At 32.8% G+C, this 19207-nt stretch overlaps 1 protein-coding gene across 4 annotated transcripts in view; it reads right to left on the bottom strand.

Moving 5' to 3' along the window:
- The window catches only part of TBCD (tubulin folding cofactor D), a 436500-nt gene that overhangs the window by 257460 nt on the left and 159833 nt on the right, over positions 1–19207 (bottom strand). For all 4 annotated transcript variants that reach the window (XM_074264992.1, XM_074264995.1, XM_074264993.1 and 1 more), the window contains exon 15: positions 17340–17496. In XM_074264992.1, coding sequence (XP_074121093.1) covers positions 17340–17496 — 157 coding nt within the window. The remainder of the gene's footprint in view (positions 1–17339; positions 17497–19207) is intronic.

The raw sequence follows: 19207 nt of genomic DNA, 5'->3' as shown, positions 1-19207 counted from the left end.
TTCTACAGGAAGCCTTTCCTAATCCCTCTTAAATCTTTCTGTTAATTATTTCCAACTTATCCTATACATAGCTTACTTGCACATAATTGTTTGCAAATTATGCCCTCCCCTTAAATTGTGAGTTCCTCTGGGTTATCTTTGGCCTTTTTTTTTTTTTTTTAATTCCAAATCTAGCACAGTGCTTTTCACATAAGAAAACATATTTTTGTTTACTGACACATTAATTCTAGGTATTCCCAAAGCTCTATCCTTCTCTTCTCCTTCTAGTCTACAAAACTATCAATCTATCTGTCCGTCCATCTATCTAGCTACCGCTTGTATTGGCTTCTTTCTTCTGACCTCCATCCAGTCTGCCATTTACTTCTGCTTATCAAGATATCTAAAGCTGGACATCCTGCAGTTATCTTAAATTCAATATGTCCAAAAAGAGCTCACTTTCTTTCTGTTTTCTATTGTTGTTGAATAAATTCAGTCATGTCTGACTCTTCAAGGCCCATTTTTGGCATTCTCTTAGCAGATACTACATTGATTTGCCATTTCCTTGAGGAAGGAAGGCAAAAAGGATTAAATGACTTGTTTGGGTGTTTTAGGTCAGATTTTGAAGTTACCCCAGGCCTAGCACTCTATCCACTACACTCCTAGCTGTTTCCCCTTTATGTCATCATTATTCCCTAGGGAATCACTATCATTCCATTTATACAGGTTTACAATGAAGCTGTTGCTTTGTTCCTTAATATATATATAGATAGATAGATAGAGAGATATATATAGATATAGATATAGATATATAGATATATAGATATAGATAGATATAGATATAGATATAGATATATAGATATATAGATATATAGATATAAATATATATAGATATAGATAGGTATATAGATATATAGATATATCTTTCTTTCTCTCTGCCTAGTCTCCCAGCCTCAAGGTTCTTTCCACACAAATCAACTTACTTTCTACAAAAGAATACCAAAATAATCTTCTTAAACTAACCAAGTCATCCCATTTAATAAATTTAAGGATCAAATACAAAATCCTCTATTTGACTTTTAATGCTATTCATAATCAATCCTGTGAAATCTGGGTTATCTCCCTGGAGGTCTCCGAATCAGCCAGAGTCATGATAAGCAAAAGTCCTTGGTTTTTAGGGGGAAAAGTGAAGGGGATCAACAAAACTCCCTCACGCTCTCCACAGATTTCCCTTCTCCTCATCCTCCTCCAAAAGTGATTCTAGCTTCTCTCACCCCCTAATCCCTCCTAAGATTATCTGTGTATACCAACAGATCTAGCCAATAGGAATAGTGAGAAGGGCCATTTTTCCAAACATATGCTAATAGAGTTATTGTCCAACAGGTAATTAGCTTTAAGTGCTCAGTTGTCTGATTCCAGTGCACCTATCCCCTTCCTATTTTTCCACTATTTCTGGGAAAGTAAACATATTTTTTCAATTGGAAAGAACTATGTGAAGATTAATTCTATTGGGAGAAAAGAATCAAATGTCTTCAAAGCATAAAGAAAGTTTCATAAGAAAAACTGAGGTGTTTTATGTTCCATTTATCTTGGGAGTAAATGTGTAATCTGCCTACATTTTATATTTACATTTTGTACTTTTCTCAGAGTTATAGGTTGTGTGTGTGTGTGTGTGTGTGTGTATACCTACAATATAATATATATCAGAAATAATAAATTGAATGAGCCATAAATTAATCCTGAGAAAAAAATTCCACAACCAGATGGATTTAAAAATCAATGATTTCAAGCAATCAAAGAATAATCAATTCCACTATCACATGCAGTGGTCCTCAAACTTTTTAAATAGGAGGCCAGTTCACTGTCCCTGAGACTGTTAGAGGGCCAGACTATAGTAAAAACAAAAGCTCACACTCTGTCTCCCCCCTTTAGCCCATTTGCTATAACCTGGAGGGCTGCATAAACTTCCTCAGCTGGCCGCATCTGGTCCCGGGCTCTAGTTTGAGAATCCCTGAATAAGGAATCTTTCCAAACTCTTTTCAGTGAAAAGATATATAATTTTATATATGAACTTGGGGGAGGACTTCCGGTCAAGATGGCAGAAAGGAGGCACACAGCTGCTTGAGCTCCACAGTTTCTCTCAGAATTTACTTCATGACAAGCCTCAGAATTAATGCTTGACTGAAAAAAAAAAAAAACCCACAAATAATTGCCAACAGAAGACATCCTTGAAATTCAGAAAAGTCTGTTTTTGCTCAGGGGAGGGGACGAACAGACTGGGCACAGGCTGAGGGCAAATAGCAAGAGGGAGACAGGCAGATCACACTGCTCAGACAGAAGGGGAAGGGGTGCGATCTCTGCCATTCCTGCCGAGTAACACCATTCAGTCCCATCCCCTCCCAGAAACAGACCAATTGCTTCTCTTGTCAGTTTGTTTTCTTTGATTCTGCTCTGACAAAATGAATAAAAAATTTAAAAGGGCTCTAACCCATTGATAGCTTCTATATGGATAGAGAGTAGACTTCAAACAAGAGACTAAAAGCAGACTGTCTCCAGAGGAATCCCCTAAGGGGGATATGATCTGCTCCTCAATTCACAAGACTCTCATAGAAGAAATCAAAAAGGTTCTCACAAGAGAGCTAGAAGAGAAATTGGAAAAGGAAAGGAAAGTTTGGCAAGAGAATCTTGAGAAGACATCCCATGCATTTAAAGACAGAGTGAATAAAGAAATCAAATCATTGAGAAACAAAATTAGTGAGTTGGAAAAAGAAAACAGCTCTCTAAAAAATAAAATTGATGAAATGTAAAAAAATTCCATAGAAGAAAAAAACTCACTTAAAAACTCAATTTGACAATTACAAAAAGATATAAAAAAAGTGAGTGAAGAAAATACATCATTGAAAATCAAAATCGAACAAGTAGAATTGAATGATTCAAGGAGAAACCAAGAAGTAGTCAAGCAAAACCAGAAAAATTAAACAATGGAAAAGAAAGTCAAGTACCTTACTGGGAAGACAAAAGACCTAGAAAATAGATCCAGGAGAGACAATTTGAGAATAATTAGACTCCCTGAAAAATATGATGAAAAAAAAAAAAAGCCTGAACACTATTTTCCAGGAAATTATCAAAGAGAATTGCCCAGACGTTTTAGAAACAGAGGGTAAAATAGACACTAAAAAAATTCATTGATCACCTACTGAAAGGGACCCTAAAATCAAAACACAAAGAAATATAGTGGCCAAGTTCAAGAACCATCAGACAAAGTAAAAAATAATTGGAAGCTGCTAGAAAAAATCAATTCAGACATGGAAGAGCCACATTAAGGATAACTCAGGATCTGGCAGCGTCCACATTAAAGGGAAGGGGCTGGAATATAATATTCCGAAAGGCTAAGGAACTTAGTATGCAGGCAAGAATAATTTATCCAGCAAAAATGAGCATCTTTTGCACTGTTAGTGGAGTTGTGAAAGAATCTGGCCATTCTGGAGAGCAATTTGGAACTATGCCCAAAAAGTTATCAAACTGTGCATACCCTTTGATCCAGCTGTGCTACTACTGGGCTTATATCCCAAAGAAATACTAAAGAGGGGAAAGGGACCTATATGTGCCAAAATGTTTGTGGCAGCTCTTTTCGTAGTGGCTAGAAACTGAAAAATGAATGGATGTCCATCAATTGGAGAATGGATGGGTACATTATGGTATATGAAGGTTTGGAATATTATTATTCTGTAAGAAGTGACCAGCAGGATGAATGCAGAGAGGTTTGGAGAGACTTAAATGAACTGATGCTGAGTGAAATGAGCAGAAGAACACTATACACTTTAACAACAATACTGTATGAAGATATATTGTGATGGAAGTGGATATCTTCAACATAAAGAAGATCCAACTCACTTCCAGTTGATCAATGATGGACAGAAACAACTACACCCAGAGAAGGAATACTGGGAATTGAATGTAAACTGTTAGCACTACGGTCTTTCTACCCAGCTTACTTATACCTTCAGAATCCAATTCTTAACGTGCAACAAGAAAATTGGATTTACACACATATATTGTATCTAGCTTATACTGTAACACATGTAAAATGTATGGGATTGCCTGTCATCTAGGGGAGAGAGTAGAGGGAGGGAGGGGAAAATTTGGAAAAATGAATACAAGGGATAATGTTATAAAAAAAATTACTCATGCATATGTACTGTCAAAAAATGTATAATTATAAAATTAATTTTTGAAAAATGAGCATCTTTTTCCAGGGAAGAAGATGGACATTTAATGAAATAAATGAATTCCATCTATTCTTATGAAAAAAACCAGATCTACCACAAAAAGTTTTAACTTCAAATACAGAACTCAAGAGATTTCTAAAAAGGTAAAAAGAAATCTTGAGAACTATATTTCTGCCATAAAGATATATAAAGAAAACATGTATAATTTGTCCTAGAAACTAGAGATGGAAAGGAAATTATATCATAAAAAAGGGTAAAGTGGTGGTACTGAATCTCATGAAGAGGCAAAAGTAACCTATTATATCTAAGAGAAAGAAAGGAGGGGGATGAACATAGTGTGTATCAATAGACATATTTGATTTATGGTGAAACTCCTTCCACTTCATTGAAAAGTGGGAGGGAAAAAGTGAAAAGGGAAGTTACGAGTAAGCTAAGGGGAAGGGAATACAGAAATTGTGAGGAAAGGGGGTAAGATAGGGAGAGGAACTTTAAGGTGGGGGAGGGATACTAAAAAGGGAGGGCTGTGAAAAGCAAGTGGTGCTCACAAGGTTAATACTGGGGAGGGGGAGAAGAGGGAAGGAAAGGAGAAAAGCATAAGCAAGGGTTAACAGGATGGCAAGCAATATAGAATTAGTCATTTTAACCATAAGTGTGAATGGGGTAAACTCCCCCATAAAGAGGAAGCAGTTAGCAGAGTGGATTAAAAGCCAGAATCCTACACTACGTTTTTTACAAGAAACACACCTGAAACAGAATAAAGGTAAAAGGTTGGAACAGAATCTACTATGCTTCAGGTGAAGCTAAAAAAAGCAGGGGTAGCCATCCTCATCTCAGATCAAGCAAAAGCAAAAATTGATCTAATTAAAAGAGATAAGGAATGGTGTTGTATCTTGCTTCATAGATAATGAAGCAGTATCAATATTAAACATATACACACTAAGTGGTGCAGCATCTAAATTCTTAAAAGAGAACTTAAGAGAGCTGCAAAAAGAAATATACAGCAAAATTATAATAGTGGGAGATCTCAAGCTTGCACTGTCAGAATTAGATAAATCAAACCGTAAAATAAATAAGAAAGAAGTCAAAGAGGTAAAGAGAATACTAGAAAAGTTTGATATGATAGATCTTTGGAGAAAGCTAAATGGAGACAGAAGGGAGTATACTTTCTTCTCAGCAGTTCATAGAACCTACACAAAAATTGACCATATATTAGGACAGAAATAGTAAATGCCTCCTTTTCAGACCACGATACAATGAAAATTACATTCAATAAAAAGCCAGGGGAAAATAGACCAAAAAATAATTGGAAACTAAATAATCTCACACTAAAGAATGATTGGGTGAAACAGCAAATCATAGACATATAATAACTTCACCCAAGAAAATGACAATAATGAGACATACCAAAATATGTGGGATACAGCCAAAGCAGTAAAAAGGGGAAATTTTATATCTCTAGAGGCCTACTTGCATAAAATAGAGAAAGAATTGGGCTTACAACTAAAAATGCTAGAAAAGGAACGAATTAAAAACCCCCAGACAAACATGAAACTTGAAATTCTAACAATAAAAGAAAAGATTAATAAAGTTGAAAGTAAAAAAACTATTGAATTAATTAATAAAACTAAGAGTTGGTTCTATGAAAAAACCAACAAAATAGACAAACCCTTAGTAAATCTGATTTAAAAAAGGAAAGAGGAAAAGAAAATTATTAGTCTTAAAAATGAAAAAGGAGAACTTACCACTAATGAAGAGGAAATTAGAACAATCATTAGGAGTTACTTTGCCCAAATTTATGGCCCAGCAAATATAATAAAGATGACAATACTCCCTAAGCTAATCTATTTAATGCTATACCAATCAGACTCCCAAGATACTATTTTAATGACCTAGAAAAAATAACAACAAAATTCATATGGAAGAACAAAAGGTCAAGAATTTCAAGGGAGTTAATGAAAAAAAATCAAATGAAGGTGGCCTAGCTGTACCTGATCTAAAATTATATTATAAAGAAGCAGTCACTAAAACCATTTGGTATTGGCTAAGACATAGACTAGTTGATCAGTGGAATAGATTAGGTTCACAGGACAAGATAGTGAATAAAAATAGCAATCTAGTATTTGACAAATCCAAAAACCCCAACTTTTGGGATAAGAATTCATTAGTTGACAATACTGCTGGGAAAACTGGAAATTAGTATGGCAGAAACTAGGCATGGACCCACACTTAACATCACATACTAGGATAAGATCAAAAAGAGTCTATGATTTAGGCATAAAGAACAAGATCATAAATAAATTAAAGGAACAGTTTACCTCTCAGACTTGTGGAGGAGGAAGGAATTTGTCACTAAAGGAGAACTACAGATCATTATTGATCACAAAATAGAAAATTTTGATTACATCAAATTAAAAAGCTTTTGTACAAATAAACTTGGGGGAGAGAAAGAAGAGAAAGAAAAGTAAAAGCCTATATCTCTAATGAATATTTGCTCAAGAATTTTAAATATGTAAAAAACATTCTACAGTAATATATTTGAAATATTGTATAACATGATCTGGTTAAATATATATCAGAAATGCAGGGATGGCTTATTCTAAGGAATATGAAAATATAATAAGCCATTTCGATAACATAAACAAAAACCACATTATTATATCAATTGATGCAAAATGCTTTTGACAAAATCAAATACCTACTTAGTTAAAACAATGGAAAGCATGAGACTAAATTGACTTTTTATTCTAAATTCAGTAAAATTTGTAAGAATTCTAAGAAACATTTCACAAGAGAAAAATGGTTAAAAGATAAAAATGGGCAATTGCCAAGGCAAAAATTCCATATTATGACCATATTTTAAAAAACAAAATCATGATAATTACAGAAATACAAATTAAACATACACAAATATACACATAGAGTTTGTTGTCCAAATAAAACAAATTCAATACAGGGAAACAAGAAGTATGGAGAGAATGAGAATTTAAAAGGAGGATTATATAGGGAAGAGATTCAAATGAAATAAATAATTTGATTTGCAAGAAGAGTTTAAAAGATAAAAAAGATATTAAAAAAAAGTATATGCCAATAAATAGGGAAATGAGTAAGCAAGTTATTTTATATAAATTTAAATAAATGTTATTGTACCATTAAAATTATGAAAAAAGAATTTCAGAGAATACTGAGGAGTATGAAGTGATTCAGAATAAATAGAATAAATTTTTTAAAGGACAATAATACTTTAAACAAAAACAAATTATAAGAATTCTGACAGAGGCAATTACTAGCCATATCTCCAGACAATCCTATGATGAAGTATGTTATGTACCTCCTGACCAAAAAAAAAAAAAAATCAATAGGGTAAAAAGTGCAAAAGTGAGATATTAAGCACAGATATTATGTAAATTATTATGCTTTATCATAATGTTCCTTATAAGAATTTTTTGGAGTTTTTTCCCATTCTCTCAGTCTTTAGTACTGGTGGTAAGGTTATAAAAAGGATGAAGTAAATAGCATCAGTGATTCCACTAAAAAAGGCAAGGAGAATCAAAAGGGAATACAGACAAGCAAGGCAATTTTAAAAGAAATATGATTTTATTATATAGGTTTTTAAAAAGGCAGTTGATATGAAATATAACTATAATCTTTCTGTGTTCTTCTGTGTATGCAGAAATGTTCTTTTTGGTTTGAAATTTCAAAAAAAAAATCATCTATAGGATTTTTTTTTTTATTAAAAAAAGGACCTGCCATTTTCAAGTTTCTCAACTTTAAAGTTAACATCTAAATAATCTGAAGAACAAATATACATAGTAGTAAAATTGGCAAAAATAACCATATTTACTGCTACATTTTCTTTTTTCTACATAACAGCACCATAATTTACTTTCTCCCTCTCCTGCTTTCTGCAAATGTGTGTGTGTGTGTGTGTGTGTGTGTGTATACACACATATACAAAAAATGAATACAGTAACTACTGATGATTACAGGATCATATTTTAGTCAAGAAAGACAAAATTAAAGGAAGAATCAGTTATTGATATTGATGGGATTGGAGGAAGGAAAATCTTGTAAATATTCCATTTCTTCTTCCTCCATCCAGTCACTTCCTACTCATCAATTGCTTTTAATCTTTTTCTTTGATGTCTTCTTGACAAACTACTAATCTAAAGAAATCATCATCCTTTTTCTCTCTCTCGCTTTGGGCCTCTTCTGGTCGGTGGAGTGCCTGTTGGCGCAGGCTGCAGTGCAGAGATGGCCAACTCCAAGAACCACACCACCCACAATCAATCAAGAAAATGGCACAGAAATGGCATCAAGAAACCTAGATCAAAGAGATATGAGTCTCTGAAATGGGTTGACCCGAAGTTTCTGAGACACATGCGCTTTGCCAAGATACACAACAAGAAGGGGCTGAAGATGATGCAGGCCAACAATGCCAAAGCCATCAAGGCCCAAGCAGAGGCTATCAAGGCTCTGAGCACCAAGGCTTCCAAGGCCAAGCTCCTCAGGCCCAAGATTTCCAAGGTCACTGCCCGCCATGCTGGCCACAAGATGGCTACCAAGCGTCCAGCCCGTAAGTTGGCATCAAATGCCCAGGCTCCAGAATCACAAAGCCCGACTCTAAGGTTGCCAGAATCACTGACCCCAAGACCGCCAAGCCCACCGATCCTAAGGTCACCAAGTCTGGTGCCAAGGTCACCAAGTCTGATCCCAAGGCTACCAAACCTGGCCCCAAAGTCACCAAGTCCGAAACCAAGGTCGTCAAACCCGATACCAGGGTCGCCAAACCCAATCCCAAGGCAGCCAAGTCCGATCCCAAGGCAGCCAAGTCCGATCCCAAGGCAGCCAAGTCTGGTTCTAAGGCCACAAAGCCCAACGATTCCAAGGCTGCTAAGCCTGCCGAGTCCAAACCCAAAGATGCTGGGGCTAAAGTTTCTGGTCCAAAGCCTTCAAAATAATAGATGCTTCAGGACAGAAGGACTTGTTTAAAACCTAAGCCACCGTTTTTTCCTAGCCAGGGTATGGCTGAAATGGTGAGTCATTAAAAAAAAAAAAATCATCATCAAAATCATTCCAGAGGGAGAATTAAATAATAATCCAGATCAATGATTGCAAAAGTAACAAAAAGAAATTGTACATGTGCAACTATATTCATGTATATTTAGAAAATCTAGAAATTTAACAATCCCTGTGTCCAAAAATTAGATAAAGATTAAATAATAATAGACTCTAAGATTGATAAAGAGCTACCAGAATCTGAATTGAAAAATGACATTATCAAGTGTATAGATTAGAAAATTCATTAAAGCAGATGAATTGAAGACAGAAGAAAATGCAGAAAAACAATTGCAAAACTATTTTGACAGTCCAAGGAGCTAGCTATGCAAAGAGAAAGAAAACAGATTTAAGAGACTTTATTTAAGTACAATGGATAAGACTTGAAAATTTGTTGTTTAAGAGATAAGGTAAATAAGAAATTTCTCAAGGAAAGAACTCCAACCTATCTTCAACCTTGTGAGAAAAAAATGTTTCAAATCAATAAGAAGAAAAAGCCAAAAGAATGATGAGGTTCCTCTTCATACCTATCAAATCGGTAAAAATGAAAAAAAAAGCAAAATGACAACTGTTGAAGATGCTTTCCAGAAAACCAACATATTACTACATTATTAGTATAGCTATCACTTCCTCAGTGCATTCCTGTAAGCAATTTAGAAATAAACCTGACCTAACAAAGAACTGCATTAAATGCTGGGGATATAGAAAAAAGCAAAAACATGGTCCTTCCTATTGAGGAACTCACATTCTAATAGAGAAAGAGTAGGATGAAAAGGAATAAATCCAAGATATATAAATAAACAAATATTCTAATACAACAAAACACTTAAAAATTATTATAATAACATAAGTAAAACAATAAGAATCAGGCAACATCTTACAGAGAAGCTGTCATTTGGGTTTAATCTTAAAGAAATAGCAGGAGGCAAAAGTGAAAGGAAGAACATTCAATTATCATGAATAGCCAGTACAAATTAAGACTATGGTTTCTTTTTCCCCCCTAGATTATGAGGTTAATCTATTTATTATTATTATAATACTTTTTTTATTGACAAAACATATGCATGGGTAATTTTTCAACATTGACCCTTGCAAAAACTTCTGTTCCAACTTTTCCCCTCTTTCCCTCCACTCCCTTCCCTAGATGGAAGGCAGTCCCATAGTAGTTAAACATTAAGTATATGTTAAATACAACATATGTATACATATTTATACAGTTATCTTGTTCCACAAGAAATATCGGATTTAGAAAGAAAATAAAAAAAAACCTGGGGGAAAAAAATGTAAGCAAACAACAAAAAGATGCAAATGCTATGTTATGATCCACCTCATTTCCCAATGTTCTTTAGCTGGGTGTAGCTGGTTCTACTTACCACTGATCAATGGATTTGGATCCTCTCATTGCTGAAGATAGCCACTTCCATTAGAACTGATCCTCATATAGTATTGTTATTGAAATGTATAATGATCTCCTGGTTCTGCTCATTTCATTTAGCCTCTCCAAGCCTCTCTGTATTCGTCCTACTGGCCATTTCTTGGAGAACAATAATATTCCATAACATTCATATTCCACAATTTACTCAGCCATTCTCCAGTTGATGGGCATCCATTCAATTTCCAGTTTCTAGCCCCTACAAAAAAAGGCTGCCACAAACATTCTTGTATATACAGGTCCCTTATCCTTCTTTAATGTCTCTTTGGATATAAGCTCAATAGTAATACTTCTGGATCAAAGGGTATGCACAGTTTGATAACTTTTTGGGCATAGTTCCAAATTGCTCTCCAGAATGGTTGGATTCTTTCACAGCTCCACCAACAATGCATCAGTGTCCCAGTTTTCCCACATCCCCTCCAACATTCCACTTTATCTTTTCCTATCAAGTTAGCCAATCTGAGAGGTGTCTAGTGGTATTCTCAGAGATGTCTTGATTTGCATTTCTCTGATCAATAATGATTTGGAACATCTTTTCATATGGGTAGAAATTGTTTCAATTTCATCATCTGAAAATTGTCCATTCATATCCTTTGACCATTTATCAATTGGAGAATGGCTTGATTTCTTATAAATTAGAATTAATTCTCTATATATTTTGGAAATGAGGCCTTTGTGAGAACCTCTAACTGTAAAAAAATGGTTTCCCAGTTTATTGATTCCCTTCTAATGAATCTTCAGGATATTGTTTCCTAGGACATTATCACTGGGGCACTAAGTAAAAGGAAAAGACTAAAGAGAAAGGTCACTGGAAAGGTAGTAAGAGGGGAAAGGCAGTAAGAGGATAAAGTGAAGATTTTTAAAGTTAAATTAATAATTCTGTATTTTAGCCTGGAAATGATAAGGGGGCCCTGAAGTTTACTGAATAGGAAAGTCACATAATCAGCCCTGTACTAAAAGAAAAAAAATCACTTTATCAGTTGAAGACAGAATGGAAAGGAGACAATTGAGGAAGAAAAAAAAAAAAAAAACAGAAAACTACAGCAGGTGATGAGGACAAAGGAGGCAGCTATATGAATAGAGAGAAGAGCATATAAGTAAGAAAAGTGGAATAGAGCTGGATTATAAAAGGCTCTAAAACAGTATTTCATATATAATAATATAATAGAATGTTACCATGTTACAAGAAATGATTAAAGGAACTTCAGAAGACTCTGAACTCACAAAACTAAGTCAGTAGAATCATGAGAACAATTTATATAACTACAACAATGTAAAGAAAAACATGTTTAAAGATGTAAGAATGCATATCAATGCAATGACAAAGCATGATTATTATAAATGCTCTGAAAAACCAATTATGGACCCAGGTTCAAAATGATATATGAATTATCTGACATGACTATCTATGGGATTCTTTTGTTTGAATACATATATTTGTTACAACAATATTTTTTGAATTTTATTTCAAATGGAGGAGAGATGACTACAGAAAATAAAGATTAGTAAGACTGATAGAAAAGAAAAAAGAGATTCATTGAAGAATTTTTTTCTTTTACAAAAATCACAAAAGAGAATAAAAGAAAGGTGAGGGATATACACACTAGCAAAATCATCTTTAAAAGAAATGTGTCCACTACATTACTGATTCTCTTTTAAAAAGTGATAACAATAGAGATTTATGATTTCCGATATATTCTCATATTTCTATTCTTGGAACATGGGAAAATTGATGCTTCTATATGTTTTTCAAATTCTAAACAATAAAAAATAAAATTTATTTTAAAAAATAAACTGAAATGAGGATCTTGTAACAGGTTTATAATTTGTAAGCAAATATGCATATTTTGTGAATGATCAAAAAGTTTTTACTAAAAACAGGTTGGTCAACCATAAACTAGAGTCATAGAAACTAGCTTATTTTTCTCCCAAACCAAAGTTAAACCTGGTATACAGAAACAGAAAGAAAATTCTCAAATGTAAAATACCAGCTGAGAGATAATAGCTTGTAGTTCAAGCATTAGACCTTCAAACTATGAGACTACATCAGTGTAAGCAGGATGATTTCAAAAGAATCTAGAAAGACTTACATGAACTGAAGCTGAGTGCTGAATGAAGTGAGCAGAATCAGGAGAATACTGTAGAGCAGTGACAGCAAGATTGTATGATGATTAACAGACTTACTCCTTTCAGAAATACAGTAAATTCTAATAAGAATTACTGCAATTCTAATACACTTGGGATGAAAAATGTCATCTGCATCCAGAGAAAGAACTATGAAAACTGAATGAAGATTGAAGCATGTTATTTTCATCTTTTTGATGTTATAGTTTTTTCTTTCTTGTGCTATTTTTTCCATTTGATTTTTCTTTCATAACGGGACTAATATGGAAAAATGTTTAAAATAATTGTACATATATAACTTATATCAGATTGCTTGCTGTCTGTGGAGGGGAGAGGGAAAGAAAGGAGCAAAAAAAAAAAAAAAGAAGATTTTGGAACTCAAAAGCTTAATCTTACAAAAATGAATTTTGAAAACTATCTTTATCTTTCTACCAATGAAGAGGAAATTAGAGCAATAATAAGGAGTTACTTTGTCCAACTTTATGCCAATAAATTTGATAACTTAAGTGAATTGGATAACTACCTCCAAAAATGTAGGCTTCCCAAATTAACAGAGGAGAAAGTAAATTGCTTAAATAGTCTCATTTCAGAAGAAGAAATAGAACTAGCTATTAATCAACTCCCTAAGAAAAAAGTCCCAGGACCAGATGGATTTACATGTGAATTCTACCAAACATTTAAAGAACAAGTAGTCCCAATGTTATTTAAACTATTTGAAAAAATAGGGAATGAAGGAGTCCTACCAAATTCCTTTTATGACACAGACATGGTACTGATACCTAAACCAGGTAGATCGAAAACTGAGAAAGAAAACTATAGACCAATCTCCTTAATGAATATTGATGCTAAAATCTTAAATAACATATTAGCAAAAAGACTTCAGAAAATCATCCCCAGAATAATATACTATGATCAAGTAGGATTTATACTAGGAATGCAGGGCTGGTTTAATATTAGGAAAACTATTAGTATAACTGATCACATTAATAACCAAATTAACAAGAACCATATGATCATCTTAATAGATGCAGAAAAAGCATTTGATAAAATACAACATCCATTCATATTAAAAACACTTGACAGTATAGGAATAAATGGACTATTCCTTAAAATAGTCAGAAGCATATATTTAAAACCGTCAGTAAGCATCATATGTAATGGGGATAAACTGGAACCTTTCCCAGTAAGATCAGGAGTGAAACAAGATTACCCACTATCACGATTACTATTCAATATTGTATTAGAAAAGTTAGCCTCAGCAATAAGAGTCAAGAAAAAAATTAAAGGAATAAGAGTAGGTAATGAGGAAATCAAACTATCACTCTTTGCTGCTGATATGATGGTATACTTAGAGAACCCCAGAGATTCTAATAAAAAGTTATTAGAAATAATTCACAACTTTGGCAAAGTTGCTGGATACAAAATAAATCCACATGAATCCTCAGCATTTTTATACATCACCAACAAAATCCAATAGCAAGAGATACAAAGAGAAATTCCTTTCAAAACAACTGTTGAGAGTATAACATATTTGGGAATTCATCTACCAAAGAAAAGTCAGGAATTAAATGAGCAAAATTACAAAACACTTGCCACAAAAATAAAGTCAGATTTAAATAATTGGAAAGACATTAAGTGCTCTTAGATAGGCCGAGCAAATATAATAAAGATGACAATACTCCCTAAACTAATCTATTTATTTAATGCTATACCAATCAGACTCCCAAGAAACTATTTTAATGACCTAGAAAAAATAACAAAATTCATATGGAAGAACAAAAGGTTGAAAATTTCAAGGGAATTAATGAAAAAAAAAAAAAATCAAATGAAGGTGGCCTAGCTGTAACTGATCTAAAACTATATTATAAAGCAGCAATCACCAAAACCATTTGGTATTGGCTAAGAAATATTCTAGCTGATCAGTGGAACAAGTTACGTTCACAGGTCAAAATAGTGTACAACTATAGCAATCTAGTGTTTGACAAACCCAAAGATACCAACTTTTGGGATAAGAATTCATTAATTGAAAAAAACTGTTGCGAAAACTGGAAATTAATATGGCAGAAATTAGATATGGACCCATACTTAACACCAAATACCAAGAAAAGATAAAAATGGTTCCATGATTTAGGCATAAAGAATGAGATCATAAATAGATTAGAGAAACATAGGATAGTTTACCTCTCAGACTTGTGGAGGAGGAAGGAATTTGTGACCAAAGGAGAACTAGAGATCATTATTGGTCCAAAATAGAAAATTTTGATTACATCAAATTAAAAAGGTTTTGTACAAAAAAAATTAATGCAAACAAGATTAGAAGGGAAGTAACAAATTGGGAAAATATTTTTACAGTTAAAGGATCTCATAAAGGCCTCATTTCCAAAATATATAGAGAACTGACTCTAATTTATAAGAAATCAAACCATTCTCCAATTGATAAATGGTCAAAGGATATGAACAGACAATTTTCAGATGATGAAATTGAAACTATTCCACTCATATGAGTGTTCCAAATCACTACTGATCAGAGAAATGCAAATTAAGACAACTCTGAGATACCACTACACACCTGTCAGATTGGCTAACATGACAGGAACAAATAATAATGAATGTTGGAGGGGATGTGGGAAAACTGGGACACTGATGCATTGTTGGTGGAGTTGTGAAAGAATCCAACCATTCTGGAGAGCAATTTGGAACTATGCCAAAAAAGTTATTAAACTGTGCATACCCTTTGATCCAGCTGTGCTACTACTGGGCTTATATCCCAAAGAAATACTAAAGAAGGGAAAGGGACCTGTATGTGCCAAAATGTTTGCTGCAGCCCTTTTTGTAGTGGCTAGAAACTGGAAAATGAATGGGTGCCCATCAATTGGAGAATGGTTGGGTAAATTATGGTATATGAATGTTATGGAATATTATTGCTCTGTAAGAAATGGCCAGTAAGATGAATACAGAGAGGCTTGGATGAATACATGAACTGCTGCTGATTATAATGAGCAGAACCAGGAGATCATTATATACACTTCAACAATGATATTGTTATGAAGATATATTCTGACTGAAGTGGATATCTTCAAAATAGAGAAGATCTAACTCAGTTCCAGTTGATCAATGATGGACAGAAACAGCTATACCCAGAGAAGGTACACTGGGAATTCAGTATAAACTGTTTACACTATTGTCATTCTACCCAGGTTACTTTGGAATACAATTACTTACCTTTGGAATACAATTCTTAGGGTGCAACAAGAAATTTGGTTTTACACACATATATTGTATCTAGGATATATGGTAACACATTTAACATGTATGGGATTGCCTGTCATCTAGGGGAGGGAGTAGAGGGAGGGAGGGGAAAATTTGAAAAAGTGAATAGAAGGGATAATGTTGTAAAAAAAAAAAAAATTACTCATGCATTTGTACTGTCAAAAAAATTATAATTATAAAATTAATTTTAAAAAAAATTTTAACGAGATTAAAAAATGAACCTATAATGAAAAAAAAAAAAAAAAGAAAACTATCTTTTAATATAATTGGAAAAAATAAAATACGATTAAGTGGGGGGAGAGATTAAATCAGTATATGATTACTTTTGAGTAATTTCATTACTACCCTAACTCATCTCCCTCTAAACCGAAAAAAACAAAAAAAATTAAAATACTCACAAGATTAAGAGCTAAAATATACTTTGAATACAGTACAACCACTTCATTTTGTAGATGAAAAAAACTCATGAAGTCTGAAAAACTATACAATTATTAGTAATTAAAAGAACTGGCGTCTATTTGTAAATATTTTAAACACCAATTCAATTTAAAAAACAACATAAGAACATGTACTTTGTGCTATGGGAAGTGCTAAAGGGAAAATAATACATCTTATATCACACTAATTTTTTGTTGTCTGTTTTGTTACTCTGAGTAAACCATTGTTCTTTTATAAATGAAGTTTTAAAAAATATTTTTAAAATATCATGGATCAGGGAACTAGAACCAAGTTACATTCAGGATTCCTTAACTTTTAATTTAAAAAAATGTATTAAGTAAAAGAAAACTTTATCTTCAAGAAAGGAAAGGAAGATTATATGATGTTTTAATTAAAAAAAGCTTTCCTATTTTTTGATTCAATTAAAATTCAATTGACCAAGTCAATTATCAATAAGTGATCTGTAACTGAAAAAGAAAACATTTATTTTAATTGGTATGCTTGTTAATTAAATACTAATTTAAAGGACAAGGGATTATCTTTATGTGTGGGTATGTATAACCAGGACAGTATTGTTCCAAAAAATAACATGCAGCCACTGCCCAAGATGATGACAACATTGGGTAAGATATGCCGATATGTTATTGCTATAAAAAGTCTGCTTATGAATTGATCTTTCCTAAATTAAATTTATTCACTTACCCACTTTAAGTCAATAACAAGCTGAGTGAGTAAAAGATATCAGGCAAGATTTTTAAATATCAATGAAAAAAAGGAAATCTTTAATCTGTAAAAATGCACAAAATATGTCTTACCTTGAAATCATATTAACAAAAGGCTTCAATTCCTCAGGCTCATAAGCACGGGCAAAAGCCCAACAAACATAACATGCAGCATCTCTCACATTGGAACCCACACTGCAAGCTCCTCGTTTTTCATCATATGTTAGTGCTTTCAATATCACAGGGACAACTAGGGAAGAGAAGTGAGGGAAAAGTATTATAAAATCCAAAGTGGGAAAATTAAACACACACATACGCACGTGCACACTGCATGTATATATAAATACATATATTTAATGTAGTTAATTAAATACATAAATATACTGATTTTAAATATGGACATAGACACAGATGTCATAAATATGTGTACATTTGACATATACATAATTTCTAATTGCATCTTTATTGTTCAGCATAGTCTTTTGCACATAGCCCTTATGCTTTTTAATACATTCCATCATAACTGGTAACTTCAGTAAAAAGGTAGGAATGTGTTAAGATGGTGAAAAATATATGGGAAAGCATGATTCAATAAAAAGGAAGTGGCCAGACAATTGAGAACTATATAAAAACCGAATACCTTTTATATTATGAACACTTTAAGAAAAGAACTGATAAGCCACCAGATATAGTAAACACACACACATACAATTTGAAAAGTAATCAAATAAATTACATTTTTTAACAGATAGGGTAAAATTGTGATTGATGTGATACTTATGCCTGATAAGTACCAATCAATAAGTATGACCAATTATTTCAGTCAAATATCAGTATTAATTTTTTTAAGTAATTTGAAAAGAGAGATGGTAAACTTATTAAAATTCAATCCTGAATTGTTTTTTAAAAGCAATTAGCAATAAAATTTGAAAATCAACTTCAGAAACTACTAATATCATCTATAATAATTTTCTACAGAAAGTGAATAGATTTAACTCTATTGCCACAGAAAGGCCAAAAAAGCACAAATAAAAAAAGTATATTAGTAAGAAAACATGAATTTCTTGACAAAGGGAGGCAGATGGCAGTAAAACCAGTTTAGCTTATAAACCCCTTTTGTAAAATCTTAAGAAGAATGATACAGTATAACCTCACAAAGCAGAGGCAGGCAAAAAAAAAAAAAAATCAGCAAGAGTTCCAACAAAATGCTTCCAACTTAGACACATTTCAGAACAACAACAACAACAAAAAAAGATGATTTATTAAAAAAAAAGAAAAGTCTTTGTATATGTATACAGATAACACACATAAATGTATATGTGTAAAAGTATGTGTATTTTTAACATCCTGTTAAATCCAGGATTCTGATATTAGATTCCAAGTGGTAAAAAGTTTATAATAATAATAATAATGATGATGATGATATTAATAATAGAAATAACAACAATAATCCCTAATATCAGGATCCTAGATTTATAATCAGTGTAACTAGTGCCACAATAAAATGGTACTAAAAGGAATGAAGATAGAAAAAATGGTTAGACTGGGTTATTATAGGTTTCTGAAAGAGTTGTTGTCAAAGGTTAAGAAATATCTTAGAATTTATTTTAAAAAATAGAGTGAAAATATACACAGTCTGCCCTAACCTCAATACTTTACTAGTTATTATAAAATCTTTATTAAAATCTATATGCTATAAAGAACAAGATCATAAATAAATTAGAGGAACATAGGATAGTTTACCTCTCAGACTTGTGGAGGAGGAAGGAATTTATGACCAAAGGAGAGATCATTATTGAACACACAATAGAAAATTTTCCTTACATCAAATTAAAAAGCTTTTGTACAAAGTAAATTAATTCAAAAAAGATTAGAAGGGAAGTAACAAATTGGGGAAATATTTTTACAGTTAAAGGATCTCATAAAGGCCTCATTTCCAAAATAGATAGAGAACTGACTCT

The sequence above is a fragment of the Sminthopsis crassicaudata genome, chromosome 4, assembly GCF_048593235.1.
Source record: "Sminthopsis crassicaudata isolate SCR6 chromosome 4, ASM4859323v1, whole genome shotgun sequence".
Classification (NCBI taxonomy): Eukaryota; Metazoa; Chordata; class Mammalia; order Dasyuromorphia; family Dasyuridae; genus Sminthopsis; species Sminthopsis crassicaudata.
Note: the sequence above shows the minus strand (reverse complement) of the source record. Positions and strands in the feature narration are given on the sequence as shown.